The sequence below is a fragment of the Eubalaena glacialis genome, chromosome 13 (assembly GCF_028564815.1).
Source record: "Eubalaena glacialis isolate mEubGla1 chromosome 13, mEubGla1.1.hap2.+ XY, whole genome shotgun sequence".
NCBI classification, from domain to species: Eukaryota; Metazoa; Chordata; class Mammalia; order Artiodactyla; family Balaenidae; genus Eubalaena; species Eubalaena glacialis.
In genome coordinates this window covers 81,010,515-81,038,278 of record NC_083728.1, presented here as the reverse complement: position 1 = coordinate 81,038,278, position 27,764 = coordinate 81,010,515, and the positions used below count along the sequence as shown (strand labels likewise).

Genomic DNA, 27,764 nt, shown 5'->3' with positions numbered 1-27,764 from the left:
AGAGGAAAATGGTCCTCTTTAGGGAGAGGATGCTGAGGACTTGGTGGGGAACAGGCTGTTGGTGTCTCTTCAGGTTGCCGTTTAATTCACACCCTTGCACAGCGGCTAATTTCTCTTCCAATGAAGTCTAACCCTCACATCCTTCACGGTCCCTGCTCCCCAGTAGGAGGCAGAAGAACTTGTAGCCTTTAAAGAAGTGCTCATTTTTTGCCCTGAAGTCTAGCATCACCTGCAGCACTGCCCTCTCACAGGGCAGGGTCCTTTAAGAATCATGCCTGGGGTCTCCATCCAGTCTACTTGGGGTCTCTCACCTCCCTCCCCAGGAGGACATGGCCAAGTCATTCACGGGGTCCCTCCTACCTAAAGAGAGAGAGCAAACTGCTTTGGGCAGAAACTAATGATAAACTTGTCCTGTGTATCCGTATTCTACATTTGGACCTGTTCTCGTTCTGAAGCCTGGTCCTGAGGGACCGAGGTGAGTCAGGTGAGAGGGGAGAGAGGAGAGATAGACAGATGTGAAGTGTCTAGCGGGGCAGGGCAGGCTAGAGGGACAGGCAGGCCATTGCCTTACTTGGCCTGGATGTGTGGGACCCCAGGCATTTTCACAGAGGGACTTGTAACCTCCCAGGTTCCCGGGAGCTTACACCTGCTCCCTCCTCCATACTACGGCTCAAACCCTAGTTTTACTTGTGCTCATCATGGATATTTGCAGTGGGGAAGTTTCTAGAGTTGCTCCCAGGCAAGTTGCCCAAAGTGCATACAGAGGTGATTTGGAAGAAGACCCCAAACTGAGACCTTGGATGCTCCAAGCCTGAGAAGACCAGAGGGAGAGAGCAGAGAGAGAGGGGAGGCTTGAGGAGGGATTCGTAAACACACACCGCACCCCAAAACCACCCGGCTGCAGCAAGAGAGGAAAGATTCTGGCACCTCCATACTGAACAAAAAGGGAAAAGGGAGAGGGGAATAGCTTGTAGCTTTAAGATGCAATGGAAAGAAAGAAGAGCAAGACAATTCCAATCACAGAAATAAAGACCTGAGCTTGGAAACGTACAGAGGGAAGAATTACAGCGAAAGGTTATTGGCTAATCAGACTACGCAAGCTTGAATGAAGAGCGGCGGTGGATATGGCATCTAGGAAAAGTCAGGAAATCGCAAACTTGAAATGGGGTTGGCTTCAGTTCCCTTCCCCAACAGAAGTATTTTACCTGTCGAGTTGGCTAAGCTTATTAACATCTTTTTGTTTTCTTGTGAAAATGAGTCAGTTGCAGAATCTGACTGCCTGAAGATGTTACGTAAAATACAGTGGTTTGATCTTTCCAGCTTTCCGTTTGGGATGGTGTTTCTCTTTCTATCTGGGAAGACAGACTAAGAAAGCAAATTGGAAGATGAGAGAAAGGTGAGATGCACAAGGACCTTAACTTACAGAGGTCTCCCAGCATGGAGATGTGTTTGGACTCCATCACTCTGGACCACTGGGGCGTGGCTTGCAATACCTCCTCACCACCAGCCTATGTCCCTCCCCATCCCCAAACTACCCACCCCAAAGAGGCAGGGATGTGTGTCAGAGGACAAGCTTCTATCAGCAGTAAAGCGATTAGGGACGATGGATGTCACACAAGAAGAAGCCCAATATATACGTCTGTCTGTGCGTCTACGTGATAGAGATGCCCACGGTTATGCTTCTTTTTTTTGTCTAAATGGCAGCACAGGCGGCAAAGCTGGGAGAAAGGCTCTCTGCAGATTCCAAAATGCTGGTGCGCGATGGGCTCTAGGAACAGAAAGCCAAGTGCCGACGGAAACCGAGAGCTCCCCAACTCTGCCAACAAGAGTCCTGTAGAAAAGGCAGTAGAACAGAAGCGCAGGGGGTGCAACTTGCAGACCGCTGGGCACTGCACCCCATTCCATGGCTTTCCCCTCATGCCTTGCCGGGGGGCCTCCACTAGGTTGGGGAAGAAAGCCAGGGTAGGACAGGAAGCCCCCACTTCTGCAGCAACTCAGAAGTCAGCTTCTTGGCACTGAGGGTTGCCCTGGGGTGGGGCAGGGAGGGAGTCTCCAGTTGACCCCTGGGTTGAAAGAACAGGGCGCGGAGGTGATTGCGTGTTCCGCCTCTCTCTTGCTCCCTTACACCGCCAACCTGGATGGCCATGGGAATTCCGAGATGAAAATGAAGTTTCTCTTTAGAGTTCCTACAGGCGGCCGAAGCGATCATCCGGAACTCCTGGCTATTTATTGCATTAGGAAACAAGACCATTAAAGCATTGAAGACAGCCCTTTTGTGTACCTGCCAAGGGGATGAAGAGGGTTTGCAACGACACGGGTTGCATTGCAACCTTGGGTTCTTCGCTGGACTGCGCCGCGTCTGCACCGTCCGTATCTGCTTTTTTTGCGGAGGAAGAGTCTGCCCGCGGGGCAAGCACATGCGCGTGAGCCAGGAACGCAGGTGCTGGGGAGGCCGCTACTCCATGCCGCTCCGGAGGATCTGGTTGGCCGCGATCAGCATGACGCTTATGATGAAGGCCATGGCGAAGGCGCAGATGAGGCTCTTCCGGACGCAGGTCTGTCTGTTCTGCTTCTGGGAATGCACTGGGGTGGGGGGTGGGGCAGAGGGCAAGGAGGCATGGAGGGAAGGCAGGGAGGGAAGAGAGAAATGACACAGTGAGACAGACTGCACTTCTTCCTCAACAAGCCCAGGGACCGGTCCACAGGAAGAAGACTGGTCACATCAAGTAAAGCATCTCTAGGACAGCTCTCGGAAGAGACTGGGCATCCCTGCTCCTGGCAAATGGTATGAAGTGGCCAAACTTCAAAAATCATGGCAGATGTGATGTTCAGAGTGAGGTCTAGGCTTCCAGGTGCAATAGCGCTACAGCGATTTCGGAGCGAGGAAATACATCACGTTTTCAGCGTGAGTTTCACCAAAGGCATCATCCAGGCCTGGCCATGTCGTTTCTGCAGAAAGCCAGCCTCCCATGTTTGAGGCAGCTGTTACAGACAGAGCGAGGTTCGGATGCATCCCTACAGGACGGGCTGGAAGCCACTTACCTTTCCCAGGGCTGTTCTTGGGTGGCTGCCAGTTGAAATGACTCTAAGGGACTTCTGGCATTATGGCAGATACGCACAGCAGTGGTTCGAGAGCGGGGTCCCTGGGTAAGCTACATCACAGCACCAAGAACTTATTAAAAAGGCAGATTCTCAGGCCAGCCCCTACTCCCCGCCCATCTGTTGAATGGGGGACTCTGGCCAGTGATCTTCCGAGTTTAACTAGGTGATCGTGGTGCCTGCTGAAATCTGGGTTGTGGAGACCACGTGAGCTGTGGATAGGACCCACGTGAAGCAAGGAGGTGCAGAATCCTCTCAGGCTTTTCGGAGGCAGGGTGTCCCTGCCCCCAGATCCTGCGGCCCCAAGGGTCTGACCTTGGGTCCTGGGGTGGCGCTGTCTTAATCCTTTTGTTGGGCCAGGTCTTGAGTCACCATTTTTATAAGGCCCACGAGAAACCATTAGTTGGTCTCGATCAGAAGGCGTTAACTAGTGGGTTACGAATATGGGCCAGAAATAGGGAAATGGAGATAACAAGAAAGGAAAAGCTTTGATGAAAGAACGGCTCTCTCCTCCAGGCATTGCTTCCCACGCCAGAATTTCTTTTCCTTCTCTTTCCTCTTTTTGTCTACACCTCCTTCCCTGTCCGTCCTGGTCCCGCAGTAAGCTTTACACACAGTTTACCACTTAGCTTGTGGAAGAAATCCCTTCCTGGGAGGCTGGCGGGAGGCGACCTACGCCAGGGCTACTCGCTGGACCAGCTGCCTCGGCACCATCTGGGAGTTTGATATCAGTGCGAATTCTCCCACCCCATCACAGACTGACTGAATCCAAATCTCTGGGGGTGGAGGCCAGGAATGTGTATTTTTAATAAGCTCTGCAGGTGATTAGGGGATCTCCGGGCCCCAGCCCCAGGCTTTTTGGTTCAGTACATCTGGGTAGGGCCCAAGAATCTGATAGAGTTTGAGTTGCTGGGGGCAGGAGGGCTCTGTGTGTGTGTGTAGGTGTGTGTTAGGGACATCGGGGTGCAGGTACTGCAGAAACCCAATGCCAGGACTGAAGAACATTTTCAGATTACCTTCCATTTTGCAAAGGGGTCCTTCTGCTAGACATTCTACTGTAACTTTGCAAAAAACCACCAGCTGAGGGAAAGTGGTTTTTCTTTAGGCCAAATTGAGTGGAAAAAAGAAAGAAAAGAAGTGTAATTTCCCTTAAAATTACTCTCTGCTGGAAAGAAGACTGGCAAAAGAAAAAGGTCAAGGTAGGGTCCACACGCCTTTAAAAAAAATGTTCAAGTTCACGTCCCTCTCCCCCTTGACACTCAGTGGCTCCTCTAATGCCCTAGAAATAGCAGGGAAGAAGCAGGAAGCGGGTGATGTTTCCAAAGGCAAAGGAGCTTCCCCTGAGACAAGGCTCAGGGGGGCCTCTACAAATTACATCCACCGGAAAGTTTCTCCAGCAAGCCACACTTCACAGAGGCCCAATGCCCCCGGCACAGCTCCCGGCTCCCTCCCCAATACCTGTCGGTTATTTCTGCCTTAGTCTCTTAGGCCTTGTCTTGATATCTTTAATCCTTCTGGGTCCACTGGGCCTCTGCTTCCCTCGGTGATTGATTGAAAGTATTTTTGGCTCAGTTCTCTACTCCTTGCTCATCCTGTCTGGGTCTTAGAATCTTATAAGTTCTTACCTGGAGGAAGAAAATTTCCTTGGTGCGGAGATGTGCCTGCCCCCAGAAGTGGGCAAATGTAAAAAGTTATATCAGCCCTCAGGAAGGAAAAGGGAGGTGGTGTTTGGGAAGGAAAGGACCCAAAGCAGAAAATAAGATGAGGATGTGGAAGCGGCGTATCTAACACTTTCTGAGGACTAGCTAATTTATTCCGGGCAGCTCCTCAGTACAAAAATGCTTCTGAAGGCAGACATCTACCTTCCTATCTTGAGGGCTGGCGAAGGCTTAAGGAAAAGAAAAATTGTGTGATTGGGCTGAGGAAGAAATTTTTTGCTGAAGCCCTTCTTTGTGAAGGACACTCAGAAAACAAGGTTACAGGCAACAGGATTATCCCCCAGGAGAGTGGCTGCACCTTTGATCTAAAAATCCTTCAAAGCAGTAGGAGGGGAGAGATAAGGAAGGAGGAAAGGCCTGGGGACCTAATAGTTTGTACGTGAGGTCATGCCAGTCTGGATGCAGACGTGAGTCCTGTAAGCAGAGTGAAGCTTCCAGCTCTCTCCTGGGTAGTTCTGAAACCCACCATCATTGGAGATTGGAGTCTTTAATTCAGATTCTGTGCAAGGATGAGACTTCTTTTTTTTTAAATTAATTAATTAATTTATTTATTTATGTTTGGCTGCATTGGGTCTTCATTGCTGCGCACGGGCTTTCTTTAGTTGCGACGAGCGGGGGGCTACTCTTCATTGTAGTGCACGGGCTTCTCATTGCGGTGGCTTCTCTTGTTGCAGAGCACGGGCTCTAGGCACATGGGCTCAGTAGTTGTGGCAGGCGGGCTCAGTAGTTGTGGCACGCAGGCTCTAGGGCGCAGGCTCAGTAGTTGTGGCGCACGGGCTTAGTTGCTCCACGGCATGTGGGATCTTCCTGGACCAGGGCTCGAACCTGTGTCCCCTGCATTGGCAGGCGGATTCTTAACCACTATGCCACCAGGGAAGTCCCAGGATGAGAATTCTTTCACATCCAGTTCTGATGTAAGTTGTGTGGCAGAGTGAAGAAGCCAGACCCCAATCTGAATCACAATCATATTATCCCACATTGTAGCTGTGTGAGCTTGGGCAAGCCAAGCTCCCTGGGCCTCAATTTCCCCATCTATAAAATGGGGGTAAATAAGACGTACCTTGTGGTGAGGATTAAGAACATAGGAAGGTACCTGAATGTTGTCTGTGCCCAGTGAATGCTAATTCCTATATGGAAACCTTGAAAAAATTCCCCTTTACTTACTGAGCACCCATCTCAGTGGGCAAGGTATGCATTATGTGCTTTATAGACGTCCTTGCAGAATTAATAGCGATAGTCCTTTGTGAATTGGGTGTGTGACCCTCATTTGGTAGGTGAGGGCTCTGAAGCTCCAAGAAGTAGAGTCCAAGGTCTTTCGGAAAATAGTGAAGGTGGGATTTGAACCCAGGTCTGATTCTAATATCCAGGTTCAAAAGTTCTACACAAACTCTCTCCTGATCTTTTGTTTAGCAATAGAAAGTACAGCCAGAGGAAGATCCAAAAGAAATGTACTTCAAACACTTGGTGTGGTCGACAGTATAACCCAGCACTAATTAACGTGTTTGTTGAGAATAATTTAATGCCTGTCTTTGGCTATCATATATTTGCATTGCACTATATTTTTGTGTATTTATTCATTCTCAGTGTCTACACTTGGTTTCCCCAACAAGATGACAGGTCAGCCCAGGATGAACTGTGAGGTGGAGATATGGCTTCTTCTCCTCACTGCCACTTAGGAAGAGCCCTGGGCAAGAGGCTGAATTTCTCTGAGCCTCAGCTTCTCTCTCTGTAAAAGGAGCTAAGGATAATTGTTCTGTTAATTTCAAAAATTATTTCAGAGATCAACGGGCTCATAAAAAATCAAAAGCTATGTGCAACCGTGACTTGCTAGAGAAATGCAAGGTTTCCTTCCTGTATCCCCTGAGGGCTGGAGAAAAGATCTGCCGGTTTTTCTCCTGTTTCCTGCAGCCTCTAGCCCCGGGCTGAGACTACAGCAGATGCTCCTAAAACTTTGCTTTGGTCCCTTCCCTCAATTATTCATCCTGAACTGCAGCCAGACTCGCCTTCCTGGAGCAGTGCTTGGTATGCGTCACCACACCCTGCAATCTCCCTGAAGGCCCCCCTTTGCTGGGGGAAGCAGTTCTATCCAGCTCCTAAGCTCAGCAGGTAGGCAGGACCACAGATCACTTCCTATCCCCTTTGCCCCTCTGTCCCTAAACCAGCGCTCCTCCCCTCCCCCAGCAACCTTTGTCTCAGCCAAGCAGCTCTGCTCTCTACCTAAGACTCTGCAGCACTGTTCCTACCTTTCCCTCTGCTAAGGGTGCCCACTTACCTACCCTCTCATTTCTTCCAGGCCTAACCTAAACTTGACTTTCCTATGAGGCTTCTCCTGAACATCTATCGTGCTCTCAAAGGGTCTGATATTTTAATTTTTTAAAAATCTAGCTCTTAATATTTATTTACTTTCAACTGAGATAGAATCACATACCATAAAATTCACCCTTTTAGGGTGTACAATTCAGTGGTATTTAGTACATTCCCAAGGGTTGTGAAACCATCACCACCACCTAATTCTAGAAAGTTCTCATCACCCTAAAAAGAAACCCCATACACATTAGAAGTCACTCCTCATCCCCCTCCCTCCCCAGCCCCTAGTAATCATTAATCTACTTTCTGTCTCTATGGATTTGCCTATTCTGGGCATTTCATATACATGGCATCATACACTATGTGACCTTTTGTGTCTGGCTTCTTTCACTTAACATAATCTTTCCCAGGTTCATCCATGCTATAGCATGTGTGGGTACTTCATTCCTTTTTGTGGCTGAATAATATTCCATTGAATGGACGTACCACATTCTGTTTATCCATTCACCAACTGATGGACATTTGGGTTGTTTCTATTTTTTTGGCTATTATAAATAATGCTGCTATGAATGTTCATGTACAAGTGTTTGTGTGGACGTGTTTTCAGTTCCCTTGGGTACAAATCTAGGAGCCACACTGCTGGGTCATACGGTAACTATGTTTAACTTGTCAAGGAACCTATTCCTTTTTGGATCTTATTGAACACTGAAAATGGCAAGAATACATCATGCTATTGGTGATCTTTTCTATGTTTTTCTTCCCAGTAGCTGTTGATATCTTTCTACATAGTACGTGTCACAGTAGGAGTCCAGAAAGTACATGGGGATGAAATGTGAGTTAGGGGAGGTTGACATAGGAGGACACAGAAGTGAGGTTTCCTGTTTTCTTAAAAGCTCATTAGTGAGGCCGTGCACCAGCAGACTCCTGGCTGCTGTGACAGGACCTGGGTTTGTAAGCTCTAGTGACAGACTGTTCCTTCCCCTTCTTATTTTGACAGAGATTCACATGGCTCTGCTCGGCAAATGCCAGGCAGTGGCTCTGGAATTTTTTCCCGGAGACAGGAGTCTACACGGATTTTGCCACTGACCAGCTGGGTGACCCTATGTAGAATGGGTTCATAATTCTTCTGGCTTCAATCTTCAGAGACACTGGCTCCCAAATAAGGCAAATCAGAATCGTAACAATTCTGACTAATTGCCCTAACGCAGATGTACATAAGTGATATTCCTGGCAGGGAGTTTGGGGCTCAGGAAATGGTACAACAATATAAAACCCAGCTCAGGTGATTCTAACAATTAGCCAGATCTACCAGGTCTGGGAGCTATTAGAGTTCTGTGATCCTTCCAGGTCTGACACTTTATGATTGTATGAAATTGGATAGTTCCATAGCCTGAAGTGGAGTTAATTAAGAGCTTGTGAAAGAGATTTTTCATCAGTGATAACAGAGCATCCAGGTTCCCACGTAAGACCTGAAGTTAGAGGTAGAAGATGTGGTCTCTAAGGGAACAAGTGATGCTTTTGTAGGAGAAAGACAGGCCACCTGCACATGTGTGGGTATGAGCTGGCCCTGCGTCACCACAAAATCATCTTGGGTTTCCGGATGTCAGAGCGCTGTGTCTGGCTTTGAGGGTCCTGCAAGGCTCCCTGGCATGGTGTGGTCAGGTGTTATTTTGGCCTTTCCAGCCATCCTTCCCCTTCGTGTAACAAAATTCATCTTTTGGTTTGGGGATCTGTGCCTCTCCACCTGGTGGAACTCTCAATCCAGGGCCTCACCTTTCCCCTAGTAACAAACCAGATTGGCCAGTAGAGTACCCTAAGCTCTTGGCTTGTCCAGAGGTAGGCACACGGGCCAAGCAGATTTGATTGGAGCCCCTTCTTGGAATGGAGCTGAATCTTGAGAGAGAGAATCCTGTTGACCTTGGGGAGAGAGGGCCTGCCCAAGAATGATGCCAACAGAGAGGAAAGGACAGAGAGAATGAGAGCAAGGTGGCGGCAGGGAGAGAATGTTGCTTGAGCTCTTTGGGTCCAAGTCAACCAAAGCTCATCCCTTCGGCTTCCCCTATTATTTGAGCCAGTGCTTTTTAGTTTAATGGGGTGTGGGTTGAGTTTCTGTTACTTGAAGCCAAAAGAGTCTTGACCAATACTCTTGGGAACTCCAACGTTGGCAAGGACTTAACTTTAGGGATGAACTGTGTCAAGAGGATGGTTCAAATCCTGTAAATTTGGTCCCTGTGCCATCTTTCAAAGATGTGGCGTTCCAGCAGTACATACTCTGCAACGTCTCCAGGTAAAAAGTAACAATAAGAAGAGAACTGGGACCAGGGACCAGGGACCGGCCAGTTTTGTTTTTTTGTTTGTTATGATTGCTTACTAATGTGTTAAGCATTGTACTAAATCTTCTCACGTGTTATCCCATTTAATCCTCATAACAACCATATGAGGTAGGTTATGATAAGATTCCCATTTCACAGATGAAAAAAACTTAGGCTCTTAATATTTATTTAAGTGCCTTACTCAAGTGACCTATACGTGGTGAGGCAGGATTTTAAGCCAGCCCTGTCCAGAGCGCAGAGCTGGAGTTCTTGGCTATCATGCCTATAGCTCTCCAGGTCTCTATCTTGTATTTCAGAATCTCTTCACTCCTCACTCATGGCTCCAGAAAACTTTCCTACAGGTTTGCTTTGATAGGTCCCCAACTAGAAGAAGAAAAATCCTTTTTTGTCCGAAGCCCCAACTTTCTTTCAAACTGTCTCCTGTCTCACCACCTGCCATGGACCTCACCTACGCCTTAACCTCCTACATCTACCCCAGGAGAACAGGTTTTATTTCAGGAAAGTCACGGCACCTGGTGAGCTGGGAGCAGATGGTGTGGATGACACATCATGCCCTTTTCAGTTGGATGGGCATGAAATGCCCAAGGTGTACGGCCAGGTGATGAGCCAGGTCTCCCAATCCAGGTGTGCATTTGACATCCCGACAGAAACATTGCAACTTCAGCAGGGCTGGCTTGAGCTGGAGCCCTGGGACATGGCTGCAAAATTCTTTCTCACTTTCCAAGGAGCCCAGAAATGTTTGAATCTAGATATGACCACCGTTGTCCAATCTTTGCATCATCGGACAAATGAAAAAAATAAGGCTCAGAGAGTTTTAAAATAAGTTCCCCAGGGTCACACAGCTAGTCTACACAGGGCAGGGAACAGAACCCACATGACTGCACAGGGATGCTTGGGGGGCTACCTGGCCTGGGTCACCTCTGACATTTGTTTCTCTTGTACATCATACTGAATGGTACAGAGCATCTTTGCTGTGTCTTTCACAGAAACTATTTATTCCCCAGTTGATGATTTTTGCTTGATTTCCCTCTCCCGTGCGTGTTGTCAGAATGCCTACAAAACCCTGACAGCTGGTATTCCATTTAGGGACAACACTTGGGGGACGCATCTTGAAAGGGCTCACACACAGATCTTGCTGCACGTCTACTTGACTTCCAAATATAATGTGATTTCACTGGCGACGAAATGGAAAAGGAGTGAGGATGATGAAGAGTCGTTCTGTAAAGAGTCTTTGAAAAGCCTAAGCTCAGGGAAATGACCCAGGGCCACTAAGGGGGAGCCAGGGCGGGGTTTGGCCGGGTGGACCTAGATTTGAAGCCTTACTCGCAGTTTGACTTTGGACAAATGACTCCATCTTGCTGAGCCTCAGTTTCCTCATCTGTCCCACAGTCCCACAGAACTGATCCCTCAGGCCGTGCCGACAGGTCGGTCCAATCTGTTAACAAATGACCAGCACTTGGCAAGCACGCCAGACAGCTTTCCCTCATCCCTTTCCTCCTGGACTTAGTATATAACATCATTTATCATAAGAACACTTAATAAGGATCTGGTGACAGGCAAATAGATGATTCAACCACAAGACCACTTAATTCCATAGATGTCAGCGACTGGAACCAAATAATAAAATGTGAAATTCGTCTCAGTGTCACTGAGCTTATGTTCTCCAAAATCAAAACAGCTGGTGATAACAAGTGGTCCAACCGAAGCAAACCAGCTTAAATCTCTCTTATTTAGCATGGATGGTGATTGGGCATTGTGGGTAGTCACGTAATCTTGTATCTGACCCGTTTGATAAGACATTAGTACATCAAGCATAATCTATCTATCTTAGTAAAGGACTTTAAAAAAATGTCTGAGGGATTGGAAGGGTCTGGAAGTCCAACTTTTAGTGAAATATTCTCATTGGACTGGGGACACATAGGCTGCCCACCAGTGGGTAATACCAGAGAGCCCCTGAATTGAGTGGGGTTAAGTGACCTCTTGCCCAAAGCACCCAGCACATGGGTGACACCTGGTCAAGTGTCTGACTCAAGTTGATGATTTTCCACTTGGAAACCAGGTGTGAATGAAGGAAAAGTCCACTTCAGAATCCTTGCATTAGATTCTTCTAGATTCTAGTCTCTTCTCTGTCTTCCCAGGGGCTTCTGTAGGTGACTTTTTTTGGTGCTCTAGGAAAGTGGGTTCTATCCATGGTGTGACACCCCAATTCAGGACTTCCTGAAGAAGTCAGGAAAACTTTCCTTACATGTAACTTGGAATTTCATCCTATTCCCTCTTGTCCTTTCCTTGGGAGAAGATGGGAAAAGTAATGGTTACCTATGATCAGAGAGCCCTACGTACCATAAAGATTAGGCAGATCAGACTGTGTGAGGGGTTCTGTGTATGTGTGTGTGTGCGTGTTGTTTGTATTGACCTAAAAATCCAATAACTAAAACAAAATCAAGGCAAAATGAAAACTAAAAAGAGGACAAAAAACCCCTCAAACCTCTCCCATCAGGGGTACCACACCCTTTGGACCCCTGGCCTATTTCTCTGTTCTTTATTCTTCCATTCATGTGGAAGGAATAATCAATACTTCCTGACTTAATGGACAGAATCCGAACACCTTTGTGAAAGCATCAGACCCAAGATTTATAAAAGTGAAAAATACAATCGTTGACATAAAATGATGCAGATGGCCTTTGGAAGCCCTCCTGTTAATTTCTAACGGACACACACTGCAGCATTTTCAAACCTTTTCCTCACTCCAGAAGCTCCAGCTTTGCTGAACTCAAAGACATCTGACGTGGGCTTCTTCAAATTCTGACTCTGCTACAAAATGCCTGTTTCACTGACTATCTCCTCCTTCTTTGCTCAGAGACCGATGTGCCCTTTCACTTTTTTAAGGCAAAGACTTCTTACATCTTTAGGTGTAATAGGTCCTTACACCTTGATTCCTTCCTTGATTCCTTCCTCTGACACCTTCCTCTTGATTCCTTCCTCTGACACCAAATAGGGCAGAATTTCCAAGCGCCATGGATCACCCAGCTTTACGGGCGAGCTAATCAGCCTGGGAACATATTTGCTGCAGCAAAGCTCTCAGAAGAGCGGGAGAGAGCTTCCTGAGTGGGAAGCAGAAAGAGTGGAGGTGGCCTGGGGGGGGCTCTGGGGCCTGGGGGAAATGTCCCAGCTCCCGTCCCTGCATCGGTCATTTGGGGTTGCAGAGAAGATAAAATTTGGAGAGATAAGAGTTCCATTGCTGGGACTTCCCTGGTGGTCCAATGGTTAAGACTCCGCACTTCCACTGCAGGGGGGGTGGGTTTGATCCCTGGTCGGAGAACTAAGATCCCGCATGCCTCGTGGTGCGCGGCCAAAAAAAAGAAAAAAAAGTTCCATCATTGAAATTAAGAAAGGCAATCACCTTGTCCCTGCAGAGTTAGATGCTGGATTTACCAAGATGTGGGATGGTGCCCGCTGACAGGTGGGAGGGGGATTCTGAAATGTCAGCGAGGCCTTGGCTGAAGTGGCTGGACAGGCGAGGGTGCAGCCTGGGTCAAGGGCGAGAGCAGACCGGAAGGAGGTGATCGCTGGGGCGATGGGGAGGCCCAAACAGCTGGAGGCCGAGAAGACTTAGGAAGCACAAGCCATGCAACTACGCCATCAGACTTCGGTAGAAGCAGGGAGAGGCTCAAACTGCCAGCAGGTCCCTGTTTGTGGGCAGCAGGCATGGGGGAAAGATGGAAGGGAGAAGGCCAAGGTCACCACAAGGTCTCAAATGGACTCTCTCAGTCCTAGGGCACCAGGGTGAATTCTTATCTGTGCGTCCATCTCTTCCCAGACTCCTTTGTCTTGAGTAAAATCAGGGAACCCCTTTCCTGAATCTGGAGAGAGCTGTGGGCATTAAAATACATGCACTGGTGACTTTGGTCATATCCGAGATGGGAAACCCTCTCTGACATGAAAATATGTAAAAGGGATTATGTAATCAAGATCACAGAGGTCATTCAAGAAATCAAGGTGTGAATTACAAATAATATTCCTTTTATTAAATAAGATCATGAATTTTAAAGCACAGTGCCTGGCCCTTATCAATCACCCCCAAACAGTAAGTGTTGCTAATGTTATATGTACTAATCATTAAAGCAGACCCAGGAAGACTTCTATTTGGAAACCCCTAAGTCAGCTATTTATTTTATTAATAGATGAGCTTTTGAGTAATAAAAAGACAGTGCTTAGAGTTCAGACTATTTCCCAGGGCAGTCTGACCTTTCTGAAATTACTAAGACTTGTGACATTTCTCTGAATAAAGCACCAATCCATGAACATAGGTTCTTGTGGAAAATGCAGTGCTCAGAAATACTCTTCCTACTCATTTCAAGAGTGTGTCTGACAGCAGGGCGACCAGAGCTCCCAAATACTTCTACTGTTTGAGCACTGAGTCTGTCAGCTAAAATCAAGATGGAACGGAGAAGCCAGGCCTTCTGTTTTCCCGAATTTTAATCCAATCCCTGCCCTCTTCACCCGTCTTCGTCCTCCCAATTCCCCTGCCTGCCCGGCTGTAGACGGCATCGGCTGTGACCTTCCCGCCCTTGTGTGGTCCGTGTGGCTCCAACTCCAAACGCAGACATTGATGCTATGGTCCAAGTCCCAAGCAGGGCAACCAAGGCACCTTCTGGACCACAGCTGGGTTTTGTTTGCTGTACACAGCACTTCTGAAAATTTTCACTGTGAACGCCTTTACAAGGAGGCATTGCTGTCAAGTTTACCCCAATCCCACCACTCCCTATTTCCCTGACTTGAGTTAATTTTGTCACCTCGGGGTATAAGCCACCTCCCGTTTCCTGTAGCAGTTCAGCCCTCACAGGGCCCACGGGTGCCCAGGTCTGGATGTACCACTGTGTCCACCTAGACAAGCTCAGCCCCATGTTGTCTGCCTGTCGTGGGCCTCGGCTGGTTCTAACACAGCAGCTCCAAAACCAAAGAACCAAATTCCATTCTGTTGTCTATGTGACAGCTTACCATCTGTACACATTGGCTTGTTGTATGTAGTGTTCAGAAAAAAAGAACCGAAAAAAATAGTAGACCTTTTAAAAAAGTCTCAACCTTCAATAAGTTAAAAATTGCCCGTAGCCTGCTATGCTGTTTTAAGGTAATTAAAAAAACTTCTGTACATCAGAGCTGTTAAAGCAGCTCTGATTTTCAAAGTTGGAAAGAGGGATTCGATTATTTAACTTCCCTGGAACTCTCTACTGATTAGGGAATAAGGTAGCCTTTTTTTTAAGCTTTCTTTCGTGAGTCCAAGAAAAATGACCTCTCATGGGTCTCTTTTTTGGCCCCAGGAGAACCTTATTTTCTTGGTGAAGTTCATGAGAGTTTTTTCATGAGCAGGGCTTTTGTTGGCCAGTGTATTCAGAGAGCATAGAATAGAGGTAATTCATTCCTAAGGATCCTGTGAAGTAGGTGTAATTATCCTGATGTTTATAGGTGAGGAAACTCATTCAGAGAAGATACACCCCTTGCCCAAGGTCACACAATTAGCCACTGGACTTGATCCGGGTTTGCGGACAGCTCAAACAGGCTCCTTACATCACCCCACGCAGCCCCCACTAAATAAAGACCCACACCACAAAGCCACTCATCAAGTCACAGACCCCAGGGTCACCGGAGGAAGGAAGGGTCAATACAGGTCTTGCAAAAATGCAGAGTTGGGGGAAAAAAATAGAAAAAAAAGAAACCTACTACATCTTGGCAAAAAGGATCTTTTAACCTCGGTCCTGGATTTGTGGCTTCCGTCCAAGGCCACTTCGGCCCAAGAGACTGTAAACACATTTTTCATACAGAGGATGTGGAAGGGCTGGCCTATCCCAGACCAGGCAGAGAGCAGAAGCAGAGGTACCTACCGCCCTCAAACTCTGTCTGGCAGTTCCCCGAGGTCTCATTCAGGCTCTCTTCCTCGTTGATGATGATGTTCTCAATGTCCTTCATCGTTAAGTGGTCCCGGAAGGCGTGATAGAGGATGTGCTTCAGCTCTTCCAGAGTTATCCTCTGCATGTCGAACTGTGGAGATAAAGAGGAGTGAGCGGGGACTTCCCTGGTGGCACAGTGGTTAAGAATCCGCCTGCCAGTGCAGGGGACTTGGGTTCGAGCCCTGGTCCGGGAAGATTCCACGTGCCGCGGAGCAACTAAACCCATGCGCCACAACTACTGAGCCTGCGCTCTACAGCCCGTGAGCCACAACTACTAAGCCCGCGACCCACAACTACTGAGCCAGTGTGCCACAACAACTGAAGCCCACACGTCTAGAGCCCGTGCCCCGCAACAAGAGAAGCCACCACAATGAGAAGCCCGTGCACCACAACGAAGAGTAGACCCCACTCGCTGCAACTAGAGAAAGCCCGCGCGCAGCAACGAAGACCCAACGCAGCCAAAAATCAATCAATCAATCAATTTACAAAAAAAAGAGAGGAGTGAGAGGGTCTGGGGCACTTGGGGGTGAGAACTCGGCTTGGGGCATGACTAGCAAGCCCTAAGCCTTCCTACAGAGATTTGTCCCAGCTTTTCAAGACATCAGATGAGCAGTTTCCTGCCACGCTCAGCTCCAAGCACACTTGTGAACTTGCAGGAACTTCTCCGGAATTCAGGGAATGTGATTACCCTCTCAGTAGAGAATCTTGGAGAAAAAGATGCCACCTGCTAGTTTGGTTTCCTACTCATCCAGCCATCTGCTGTCACCCCTCCACACCTCATGTACTTTGGAGTGTGTCACACTTCAGACAATGCATATGTCTCTAGAAAGTTTTAAATCTTCCAAGAAGCCAGCATGTATCTTGCTCTAACAAGATAAAATGCACGTTCCAAGCCATGTTTATGAGGAAGAACAGCTGAAAAAAGGTGTAGCGTTTCCACTTATGTTCTTCCGCTAAAAGGGACAAGATTTACTTTTCCACTCCATTTCTATCAGATTTGGTCATGTCACTTTCCTGGCCAATGAAATGTGAGTAGAACTAACATAGGTCACATTGATTAAAATCTTTAAGAGCCATTGTGTGGTTCTAGCCTGTGTCCTTTTCCTTCTGTCCTACAAAGAGGCTGTTCCTTCTGTTGGGGTCCCAGAATGAGGATAAAGTGGAGAAGATAGCCCAAAAAGGAAAACTAATGGGAGTAACAAATGCCCTTCGTTGTAGCCACAGAGATTTGGTATAACTTGGTTTAAGTCAACAATATAGAAATTAGTACATAGAAATGAAAAGCTACCATAACAAAAGATGTTGTATGGATTCCAGGGCCAGGAAAATAAGAAAACTGTTATTGGAGGCTGGAAAGATAACAACCCATGTTATGCAGCAGCAAAACATTTGGTAAAGTTGTTGCCTGTGATAACTCAGAGGGCAGATACACATTGAATGGGTTTGTAGCTTTAGGTAAAAAGTTTGGGACACAGCAGGCTCTGGTTGCAATTGGTTGCTCATCTACAAGAAAAAGATGAGCTCAGAGTGAACTAAATCAGACAGAGAAAGACAAATACTGTATGATTTCACTTACGTGCGTAATCCACAAACCAACCAACAAACCAACCCGTATTCACGGATCCAGAGAACAGATGGGTAGTTTCCAGAGGCAGGGAGATGGGGAGTGGGTGAAATGGGTGAAGGGGGTCAAAAGGTACAAACTTCCAGTTGTAAAATAAGTCCTGCAGATGTAATATCCAGCATGGTGACTATAGTTAATAACATTGTATTGTGTATTTGAAAGTTGCTAAGAGAATAGATCATAAAAGTTCTCCTCACACACAAAAAATGTGTAACTATGTGTGGTGATGGATGTTAACTAGACCTCTTGTGGTGACCATTTCACAGTATACACAAATTTCAAATCATTATCTTATACATAGGAAACTGATATAATGTTATATTTTAATTATACTCAATTTGAAAAAAAGGTGATGAACTCAGGAAAGAATTGATCGTTTTGCAAGCCAGGAATAGAGACAACCCCAAAATTTCTGGTCTTGCAGGGTTGAAAGAAGCAATTGTTTCTCATCTTCTACTAGGAAGAGATAAAATTGAGAAATGCTATAAATAACAATCCAAGCCTATTAAAACAAATCAAAATGTCCCTTGTTAAAATCTCTGAATATGTTAGGTGGCTCTCCCAGAAAGCTGGTCATTACATTTAGAGAGAGGTATGTCTCAAAAATAATTGTGGATGTGGCTATTAGCAGAAACCAGTTGGAGTTAAATAGATTTTTTAAAATGACTAACTTTTTGAGAGAGCCAAGAGCAAACAGCCTGGGACTAAAGGGCTATGACTGTTCAAAACTTAAAATCATCTTTGGGCTCCCAACCTTCTCTGGGCACAAGCCACTTTGAGGATAAGTTACAGAGGCCCCAAGAAGGGTACATTTTCCAATACCCTTGAGAGGTATAGAGTAGGATAATTAAATAGTCAGTTTAGAAATCTCACTAGGGGATTAAGACAGAAAAGGAATTTTAAGGGAGTTTGGGAGACTGTTGTAAGCTAATAACCACTCAAGAAAAGAATCCAGTAACCTAGCAACAATCTACTCTACCTTGAAAGAAGACCAGGTGCATCCAAGTGCCAGACACACTCAAGCCACAAACCCTGATATTTAAAACACAAGACAATAGATATGGGATGTGAATCCTGTTACATGAACTCAACGAGTTAAGAGTCCTTGAAGAGTAGCATTTCTGCATGTGGCCAAGACAGAAATACAGGTGAAAGGGGACATTATACCAAAACCTGAGATAAATGACCATATTTTAGTATATGTTACCACCCTTTTGCTAATATATATATGATCTAAATAGCACCATGACATCTGCCCAAGAATGAGGAAGAGGTGGTCTTCTCTCCTCCCCACTTTTTATTTGATTATAAAAATGTAGCCCTCTTTGTTCGCAGGGCTGTGTTCCCTTGCCAGCCCACTTGTATCTCTCACAAGCGTCCTATGCTGATAAACTCACTCTTGGCCTGCCGCTTTGCCTCACACTGAGTTCTTTCTGTGATGAGACAAAAGAACCTGAGCTTCAGTAAGTCCTGACACCAGGTGAGTGGTTTTAATCAAAAGACAGCCATCATCAAAAAGTCTACAAACAATAAATGCTGGAGAAGGTGTGGAGAAAAGGAAACCCTCTTGCACTGTTGGTGGGAATGTAAATTGATACAGCCACTATGGAGAACAGTATGGAGGTTCCTTAAAAAACTAAAAATAGAACTACCATACGACCCAGCAATCCCACTACTGGGCATATACCCTGAGAAAACCATAATTCAAAAAGAGTCATGTACCAAAATATTCATTGCAGCTCTGTTTACGATAGCCAGGACATGGAAGCAACCTGTGTCCACCCACAGATGAATGGCTAAAGAAGATGTGGCACATATATACAATGGAATATTACTCGGCCATAAAAAGAAACGAAACTGAGTTATTTTTAGTGAGGTGGATGGACCTGGAATCTGTCATACAGAGTGAAGTAAGTCAGAAAGAGAAAAACAAATACCGTATGCTAATACATATATATGGAATCTAAAAAAAAAAAAAAAAAAAAAAGAGGTCATGAAGAACCTAGGGGCAAGATGGGAATAAAGACACAGACTTACTAGAGAATGGACTTGAGGACACGGGGAGGGGGAAGGGTAATCTGGGACAAAGTGGGAGAGTGGTAGTGTATATATGGATATATATACACTACCAAATGTAAAATAGATGGCTAGTGGGAAGCAGTCGCATAGCACAGGGAGATCAGCTGGGTGCTTTGTGACCAGCTAGAAGGGTGGGATAGGGAGGGTGGGAGGGAGACGAAAGGGGGAGGAGATATGGGGATATATGTATATGTGTAACTGATTCACTTTGTTATAAAGCAGAAACTAACACACCATTGTAAAGCAATTATACTCCAATAAAGATGTTAAAAAAAAAAAAAAGACAGTGGGTTCGAGTCCCCTTGTAGTCAGGGATCGTGGATTCAAGTCCCAGCCCATGGGTTCGAGTCCCATCTGAGAAGGAGTGCAGTTTCACCCTCATCAGGTGAGTACAAAGAGAACAAGTGGAAAAGGATGGATCTCCCAGATGGTGATGAAATCATGCAACGACATCAAGCGCCATTTCCAGGAAACACAATTAGGGTCTAATCGAGGAACATACCTCACCTCAAGGTCTGTTCAACAGGATTTCAGAATTGCTCCGAGAGTTGGACTGCTATGCGTGTTCCATTGTTTGCTTTCTGGATGGGAATATTTTTGGTGGTTAACCTGACCCCGTTCCACTACTATAAATTGAGTGTGTGTTGGGGGGACAGGGTGGATGCAGGGGGGTAATTTGACTTTGCAGTTCATATGTCTCCAGATCAAGAGAAGTCACACGCAGATTTGATGTACATCTTGAGATTCTAGATCTTGTCTTCTGTTGTCATTGGATGGGACTTTTGAGTGTCTCCCTTGGGGAGGGGATGAGTATATTTTGTGGCTGAAGGGAGGGAAATAAATATTTATGAGCAAGAGTGTGGGCTGTAATGGGTTATATTATTTCCAATGATTTCTTTCCCCTTCCTGTGAGAGGATTATATCTCCCTGCCCATTAGCACCAGGCTTTGGCCAATTGAACGAGGGTGAAAGTGATCTATATGAAAGTGATGGAATTCCAAGGAGAAGTCTCAAAGTTATCCATGTGTTCTGCCATTTCTCTTTTTCTTCTGCCACAAAAACACACTAAATATGGGCCGTTCCTTCATCCTGGGTCCCAGACTGAATGCAACATGGAGCTAATCCACGAAGGGCATGTAATTTGAGTGAGAAATAAACCCTGGTTATTAGCCACTAAGACTTTGGGATTTCTGCAGTATAACTCACCCAAAACTGAATACAGAAATCAATGTTTTAAGTTAGTCTGGATCATGGTGAAAGGAAGTTTGAGACTTTTTTTTTCCCCTGCTTTCTTTGTAAAGCAATTCCTACCTGGCTTTCAATATGCCCCTTGTTCTGACAAATTAAATTGGGTTACTGGAACTTGCTGGAAACCTAAATGACTCAAGTTCAAAGCCATTTATATGAGTAAGAATAATTGAAGGGGGAGTGTGTGTGTGTAAAGTGGACTTGTTTTCTGCATCACAGTTTAATTGACTATGAAAGTGAATTCCGAGACACTTAGGGTTGACCCATGACATAATCTCCCTCTAGATTTGATAGGAGATCATGTGGTTATTAGCCTGGATATCGAGAGAAGCCTGGCAAAATGCATGGTGAGGGTGATGGACCTCACAGATGGGAAATCTGGGGCCCCTCTGCCATGGTTAGAGACAAAGAATGACAAAATCAAAGAGACTCTGAGAAAATGAGTAACCATTTCCTGGAAGACCAATTTGAAGGACCAGAGTACCTGGAAAAACTCTCACCAGCTGAGAATTTGCTGAAATTCAGATATTAGGTGAACAGAACTAGTCAGGGGCTGTAAAAAGAGAAGGAAAAATGGAGATTCCAGAAATCTATAGTTTTCCTTTTATTTGGTTCTCTGGGTCATGTTTTAATGTGAGGATATTAATACTTAAGCAAAATCAGTTGAGTAGAATTCCATGTTTTCTGCATTGTCAGAATAGAGCTGTCTTTTACAAGTTTGAAAGAAATCACTATAAAACAATATGAGCACAATGCCAACAAGTATTTCTTCCATGGTGATCAATCCATTGAGCTTTTAAATTTTTCTTGAGTCAATTTTGAAATCACTTCCTTTTTCAGAAAACCAGCCAAAAGATTTTCATCACTGTTAGCACGTAACTATGCACAACAGTTCCACAATTTTAAATTTCTCTCAATGCTTCTTCTATCCCATTTGGTATTTTTAACCCTATTTGTTTTTCTTTCTTCTAGGTTTGATTTTTGTTGTTTTATTCTGTTTTTAGTGAATCTTGGTTAAAGAGCCACTTTAGCCTGTACAGCTGCTATTTTTAGGAACCTAAGGAGTCTTCCATTATGGTAAAATCTCTGTAGAGTCAATTACACATAGTTATCCTTATTAATTATATTACGTAGTCTTATAATTATCATCTGTATCTTGTATAACCTTATTTTCTGGGGATGGCTTGATGTGTCAAAGACCATGAGAACACACTGCAGTCTGTGGAAAAGAGTTGCATCTCCACAAATTGTTCTTTTAGTCCTAATATTTTTTAAACGAGGCTATCCTTTATAGCAAAAAGATTGATTTCCTAATTCAACAAATGGTTATTGAGGCTGACTCCACACCAGACACTGTGATGGAGACACAAAGGTAAGCGAGATGTTGATTGCTTTCAAAAGACAAGCAAATGAGTGATTTTAATTCAGTGGGATAACTCGCTGTGATAAGGGCCACCCAGGATGGCTTGGAAACCCCTGGGGAATGTAAAAGCTCACAGGTCCATCAAACAGCCATGTGTTGAGTTCTTCTGAGGACTTGGAGCAGAAGGTGGTCGGGGATGAGATGAGAGCTGTGGGCGGGGTGCTAGTCAATAAAGGCCATGGAGAGGAGCTTGGTGGTGGTGGTTGTTGTGTTTATTGGAGTAGAGTTGCTTTACAATGTTGTGTTAGTTTCAGGTGTACAGCAAAGTGATTCAGTTATATATATCTATATATTCTTTTTCAGGTTCTTTTTCATTATAGGGTATTACAAGATATTGAATATAGTTCCCCGTGCTATGCAGTAGGTCCTTGTTGTTTATTTTATATATAGTAGTGTGCCTCTGTGAATCCCAGATTCCTAATATATCCCTCCCCCTCCTCTTTCCCCTTTGGTAACCATAAATTTGTTTTCTATGTCTGTGAGTCTGTTTCTGTTTTGTAAATAAGTTCATTTGTGTCATTTTTTTTTTTTTTAAGATTCCACATATAAGTGATATCATACTTGCCTTTCTCTGTCTGACTTGCTTCACTTACTAGGATAATCTCAAGGTCCATCCACAGCTTGGTTGTGTTTTGCTTGTTTGCTTTTACTTTTTTATTGTGGTAGAATATACATAACATACATTTATCATTTTATCCATTTCTAAGGGTCCAGTTCAGTGGCATTAAGTACAATTCACATTGTTGTGCAGCCATCACCACGGGCATTCTCCAGAGCTTTTTTTATCTTCCCCAGCTGAAACTCCTCACCCATTAAACACGATCTCCCCATCCCCCCACCCCCGCCCCGCCCCCAGGCTCTGGCAGTCACCATTCTACGTTCTGTAAATAGCCAAATGTGAATTTGACTGCTCTAGGTCCCTCGTGGAAGTGGAACGTACAGTATTTGTCCTTTTGTGACTGGTTAATTTTGCTTGGGTCATGTCTGCAAGGATCATCAATGTCGTAGTGTTTATTCCTCTTTGAGGCTGAACAATATTCCATCGTATGTATGCTTTGTTTTTCTATGTATCCATCCCTGAATACTGGTATTGCTTCTGCCTTGTGGCTGTTACTGCTATGAATGTAAGTGTACAAGCATCTGCTGTGTCCCTGTTTTCCGTTTTTTGGGGTATATACCTAGAATTGGAATTGCCAAATCAATGGTAATTCTATGCTTAATTTTTTGAGGAATGGAGCTTAGTTTTACCTTTTGGGTAGGATGGGGTGCCACGAAAGGATTTTCAACAGAGAACTTACTTCATCACGATTGAGTCTGAGAAAAATTACCCTTTGCTGGCAAAAGCTGCAAGATGACCGGAGGGAAGGCTATTGAAATAACAGGTTTAGAAACTACGGTCGTGTTGAAATAGCCTGCCAGGGCCAAGATGAAGCCAATTCTGCCCCGGGGTGTCACGCCAGCAAACCAAAACCTAGATAACTTTCATGTCCCTGTAAACACTCCTCTTGACCAGAAACACCGTATGTCCAGTCGGCCAACTCCCAAATGCCAACCCAACTCCGGGCTTTCTCACGCCAAACAAGGGTGACCTTGTGACCCCAGCCAATCAAATATTTTCTGTTTTTTCTCTTCTTTGTTCTTTATTCTTTATCCTATAAAAGCTTCCTGCCTTCTACCCCATTTTGCAGTTCTCGGAATGGAGCCTGTCCGCTTCATGAAATGTTAAATAAAGTTTGCTGATATGACCAAAATTGTCTTCTTTAATCATTTTTTAACTGTGGACCGTGGCGACAGAGAGCATTCAAGAGCCATGTAAGAGACAGTTGGACAAGATGACTCGTGTGTGGAGGGTGAAGCTCAGTGAACCAATCAGGATCACACCTGGGTTTTACGCTCAGCCGAATGGGAACAGAGGAAGAAAAGGCTTGGAGAGAAAGGTGACGTGAAATTGTGGATGTGTGCATTGGCGGTTCCGGAGGTACAGCCCAACAGAACAGCCCAGGAGGCAGTAGGATGTACAAATATGGGCTAATGACCTGGAAGTCATTTGCATACTGATGATAATAAAAGTCATCAGAAAAGATAGTAACACCTGGGAAGAGTGTATTGAGTATGAAAAAGCCCAGGAAAGGCACTGGGAGGATATCAAGATAAACGGATGGGCAGCCTCCCTTACAGAATGGGTAAGGTATGTGTGATATTAGGAGTTATAATAAGTGTATATTTTGGTCTTCCGTCCATTGTTCCTGGCTCACATCTCCCCAAACCCTTGGAATTTCTTAAGTGATAAAAGCTGTAGAGCATCTTTGTCATATTTGGTCTCTTGTCCTCAGTTCCTGAAATCACATCAGAGCCATAAATGGGCGTCTCATTATTCATAACAAGCCCCTTTCATCCACAACGGAGTTTATGTTAATGAGGTGACTTTTGGAAATCCTCTAAAGATGGAGGAGATGGTCACCAGAGGAATCAGTCATGAATAGAGGGTTGGAACTTTCAGTCTCATCCCCTGTTATCCAGGGAGGAGAGAGGGGCTGGAGGTTGAATCAATCACTCATGGCCAATAATTTAATCAACCATGGCTATGTCGTGAAGCCTCCATAAAAACCCAGAAGGAGGGGGTTTAGAGAGCTTCTGGGTGAGTGAACCAGTATGCATCCATGTGCTGCCATGCCAGGCCCCCACCTCCATGAGGACAGATGTTTCTTTGTTTGGGATCTCGCCCTATGTATCTAGCCATTGATTTGTATCCTTTAATAGCCTTGTAATAAACTGGTGATCTAGTAAGTAAACGGATTTCCTGAGCTCTGTGAGCTGCTCTAGCAAATTCATAGAACCCAAGGGGTGGGTTGTGGGAACCTTCGATTTACAGGCCAATCAGAAGCACAGGTGAGAAGCTGGACTTGTGATTGGCATCTGAGGTGGTGGCGTCGGGGGCAGTCTTGTGCGCTCAAGCCCTTAACTTCTGGGATCTGATATTGTCTCTAGGTAGAGAGTGTCAAAATTGAGTTGAACTGTAGAACACCCAGCTGGTGATGGAGAATTGCTTGGTGGTGTGGGGAAAAAACCCACACATTGGAAATGGGTAGAGAATTGTACTGCGTGTTGTTATCAATATACACAATCTGTCATTAAAAAATATTTAAGTGCCTTCTATTGGAAAAAAAATCTGTTTATATATCAATATGGCTATGCTTGCTTTCTTTCTGTGTGCATTTTCCATTAAACATCTCTCCTTTGGTTTTTAAACTTTCTGTGTTATATTATACACATGTCTCTTTAAAAAGGTATGTCTCTTGGGAGGGATAAATTAGGATTTGGGGAGTAAAATATATACGCTACTATATATAAAATAAATAACCAAAAAGGACCTACTGTATAGCACAGAGAACTATACTCAATATCTTGTAATAACCTATAACAGAAAATAATCTAAAAAAGAATATATATATGATATATACACATTTTATATATATGTATATATACATACATATATATACTCACACATAACTGAATCACTTTGCTGTACATCTGAAACTAACACAACACTGTAAATCAACTATATTTCAATAAAAGTTTTTTAAAAACGTCAAAAAAAGGTATGTCTCATAAAGAGAATGTACATTTCTTACAAAGAGAATAGAGTTGGATTTTTAAAAAATCTGACGGGAGATTCTTTGCCTCCCAATGGTGGAGTCTAGTTACATTTTCATATATTGTTATAAACATGTTTGGCTGTACTTTTGTTAGTTCATCTCCTGCTTTCTAGCCTTCAGACCTTCCTTATGTTTTCCTTGCCTTTTGTCTTTTGAAAAAAGAAAACCCTACAGTTGTCCTAGTTTTGATTATAGTGGTGGATATCTTTCCATTTATCAACTGCATTACTTAAGCCATAATTTCTTATATTATCAAACTCAAGAAATTAAACTGCATTTTCTCATCTTTCCTTACATATGATAAGAAAATTTATAAACCTTCATGTTCCTATCTCTTACCTGACACTTTATAGTCTTCGTAAGTTTAATTTGAGATTTATCATGACACGTTTTCTACTATTTGCATCTTGTTCTAGAACAGTATTTGGCTTCTGCGTTTAATTTTGTAACATTTATAACAGCTACTGCTATTTCATTGTATTTAATTGACTTCAATGCTCAGTTCCATTTTTCTATGACTCTTCCAACCCTGAGTACCTGACTTCCATCCAATTATCTGCTACAAAACTTAAAAAAATAGTTTGACAATGAAGCATTTGTGAACATTACATTTTCTGAGTTCTTCTAATCTGATGATACTTCCCCGTTCCCCACATCCCATGACAGACACTTAGTTTGGTAGAAAATTCTAGAATCGCACAAAATTTCCCCTCCAAGCTCCATTGGAACTTCTCCAGTTCCAGTGTTGTTTATTGTGGGGGAGGAGCAAAAACAGATTGGATGGTGGCCTAAGTTTTCACTTTGAAGATCATTTTTTTTTCTTCCTGGACACTAGTAGGAATATGTCATTATCCATGAAACTAAAAAAATGTTTTCCATGCTCTGCTAAACGACATGTTTTTGCATTAATCTTGGCTGGAATTTTGTGAGGGGGCTTTTAATTTTTACACCAATGTCATTTTCTGCCTCCTGTTTCCTGACAATCACTTTGGTTCTTGTCTTTCTCCTCTTCTATCTAATACGTTCCTTTCTCCAGAACACGAATGCTTCTTAGATTTCTATTCTTTGTTTCCAAAGTTTTCATTTTTTCTCTAATAATTTTCATCACTTTGTTTTGTATTTACTCATTTTTTTTTTGCACTGTTAATTCTGTTCCTACTGTCTCTGGAGAAGATTTTAATTCTGCAGTGTAATTTTGTTTCCTTCCATAATCTTATTACTTTATATTATTTATTGTATTATGTATTATATGATTATTTTATTTACCCATTCCTTTTGTGTCCCAGTTGGTTATGGTCGTTGCTTTTAAAAAAAAGGATCTAAAAATCTCTTGCATCACTTTTAAAGATTAAAATATTAAAGAACATGAGACAGGCCTCTCCTACAATTCTCACATGATTAGCTCCTCCTCTGCATTCTTTTTTTTTTTTTAATTTATTTATTTTTATTTTTGGCTGTGTTGGGTCTTCGTTTCTGTGCGAGGGCTTTCTCTAGTTGCGGCAAGCGGGGGCCACTCTTCATCGCGGTGCGCGGGCCTCTCACTATCGCGGCCTCTCTTGTTGCGGAGCACAGGCTCCAGACGCGCAGGCTCAGTAGTTGTGGCTCACGGGCCTAGTTGCCCCGCGGCATGTGGGATCTTCTCAGACCAGGGCTCGAACCCGTGTCCCCTGCATTGGCAGGCAGACTCTCAACCACTGCGCCACCAGGGAAGCCCCTCTGCATTCTTTTTCTTAGGCTTGTTAAATTGTAATTAATCCAATGTTATAGTTGTTATTGTTTCTGTTTCCGAATACATAAATGAGAAACTCGAGACCCCAAATGCGCGACTTGCCAAAGGAGAGAGTGGCTAGGATGTTCCTGGGTCCTATTGCCCAGTTGGTTGTGGGGATTTTCGCTGGGCATCAGGCACTGTGCATGTCCATGAGCTCAGCGTACAATTCCTACAGCCATTCCTCAGCTCCCGCTTTGTGGATACAGATGATCTCTTGCTCAGGAAGCCTGGTTCCCTTAAAGTGGGAAGGTGGCTGCTCATCCTTGATTCATCAAGCCCAGTGATTCTAAAGTGTGTTCCCTGGACCAGCAGCACCAGTATCACCCAGAAACTAGCTGGAAATGCAAAATCCCAGCCCCATCCCAGACCTGATGCATCACAGGCTTTGGGGGTGGGTGCTAGGAACCCGTATTTAACAAGTCCTCCAGAGGATTCTGATGTTCAGTCAGGTTTGAACTAAGGCATATAAAGTTCTGGTCCAGAAAGAAGATCCTTCTCCCAGCACATGGCTGCCCACCATGGTGGCAAAACATGCAGGCCTTCCTGCTGTGCTTTCCAGGA

The 27,764-nt window shown here is 44.6% G+C and overlaps 1 protein-coding gene across 3 annotated transcripts in view; it reads right to left on the bottom strand.

Annotated features, from left to right (window-relative positions):
- Nucleotides 1-2,455: 2,455 nt before the first annotated feature.
- CALN1 (calneuron 1) overlaps nucleotides 2,456-27,764 on the bottom strand; it is a 440,912-nt gene continuing 415,603 nt past the window's right edge. For 2 of the 3 annotated variants that reach the window (XM_061209354.1, XM_061209355.1), the window contains 2 exons: nucleotides 15,337-15,493; nucleotides 2,456-2,583 (listed from right to left, as the gene is read on the bottom strand). In XM_061209354.1, the coding sequence (XP_061065337.1) occupies nucleotides 2,456-2,583; nucleotides 15,337-15,493 (285 nt within the window). The remainder of the gene's footprint in view (nucleotides 2,584-15,336; nucleotides 15,494-27,764) is intronic. The other variant, XM_061209356.1, reaches the window with a different exon arrangement.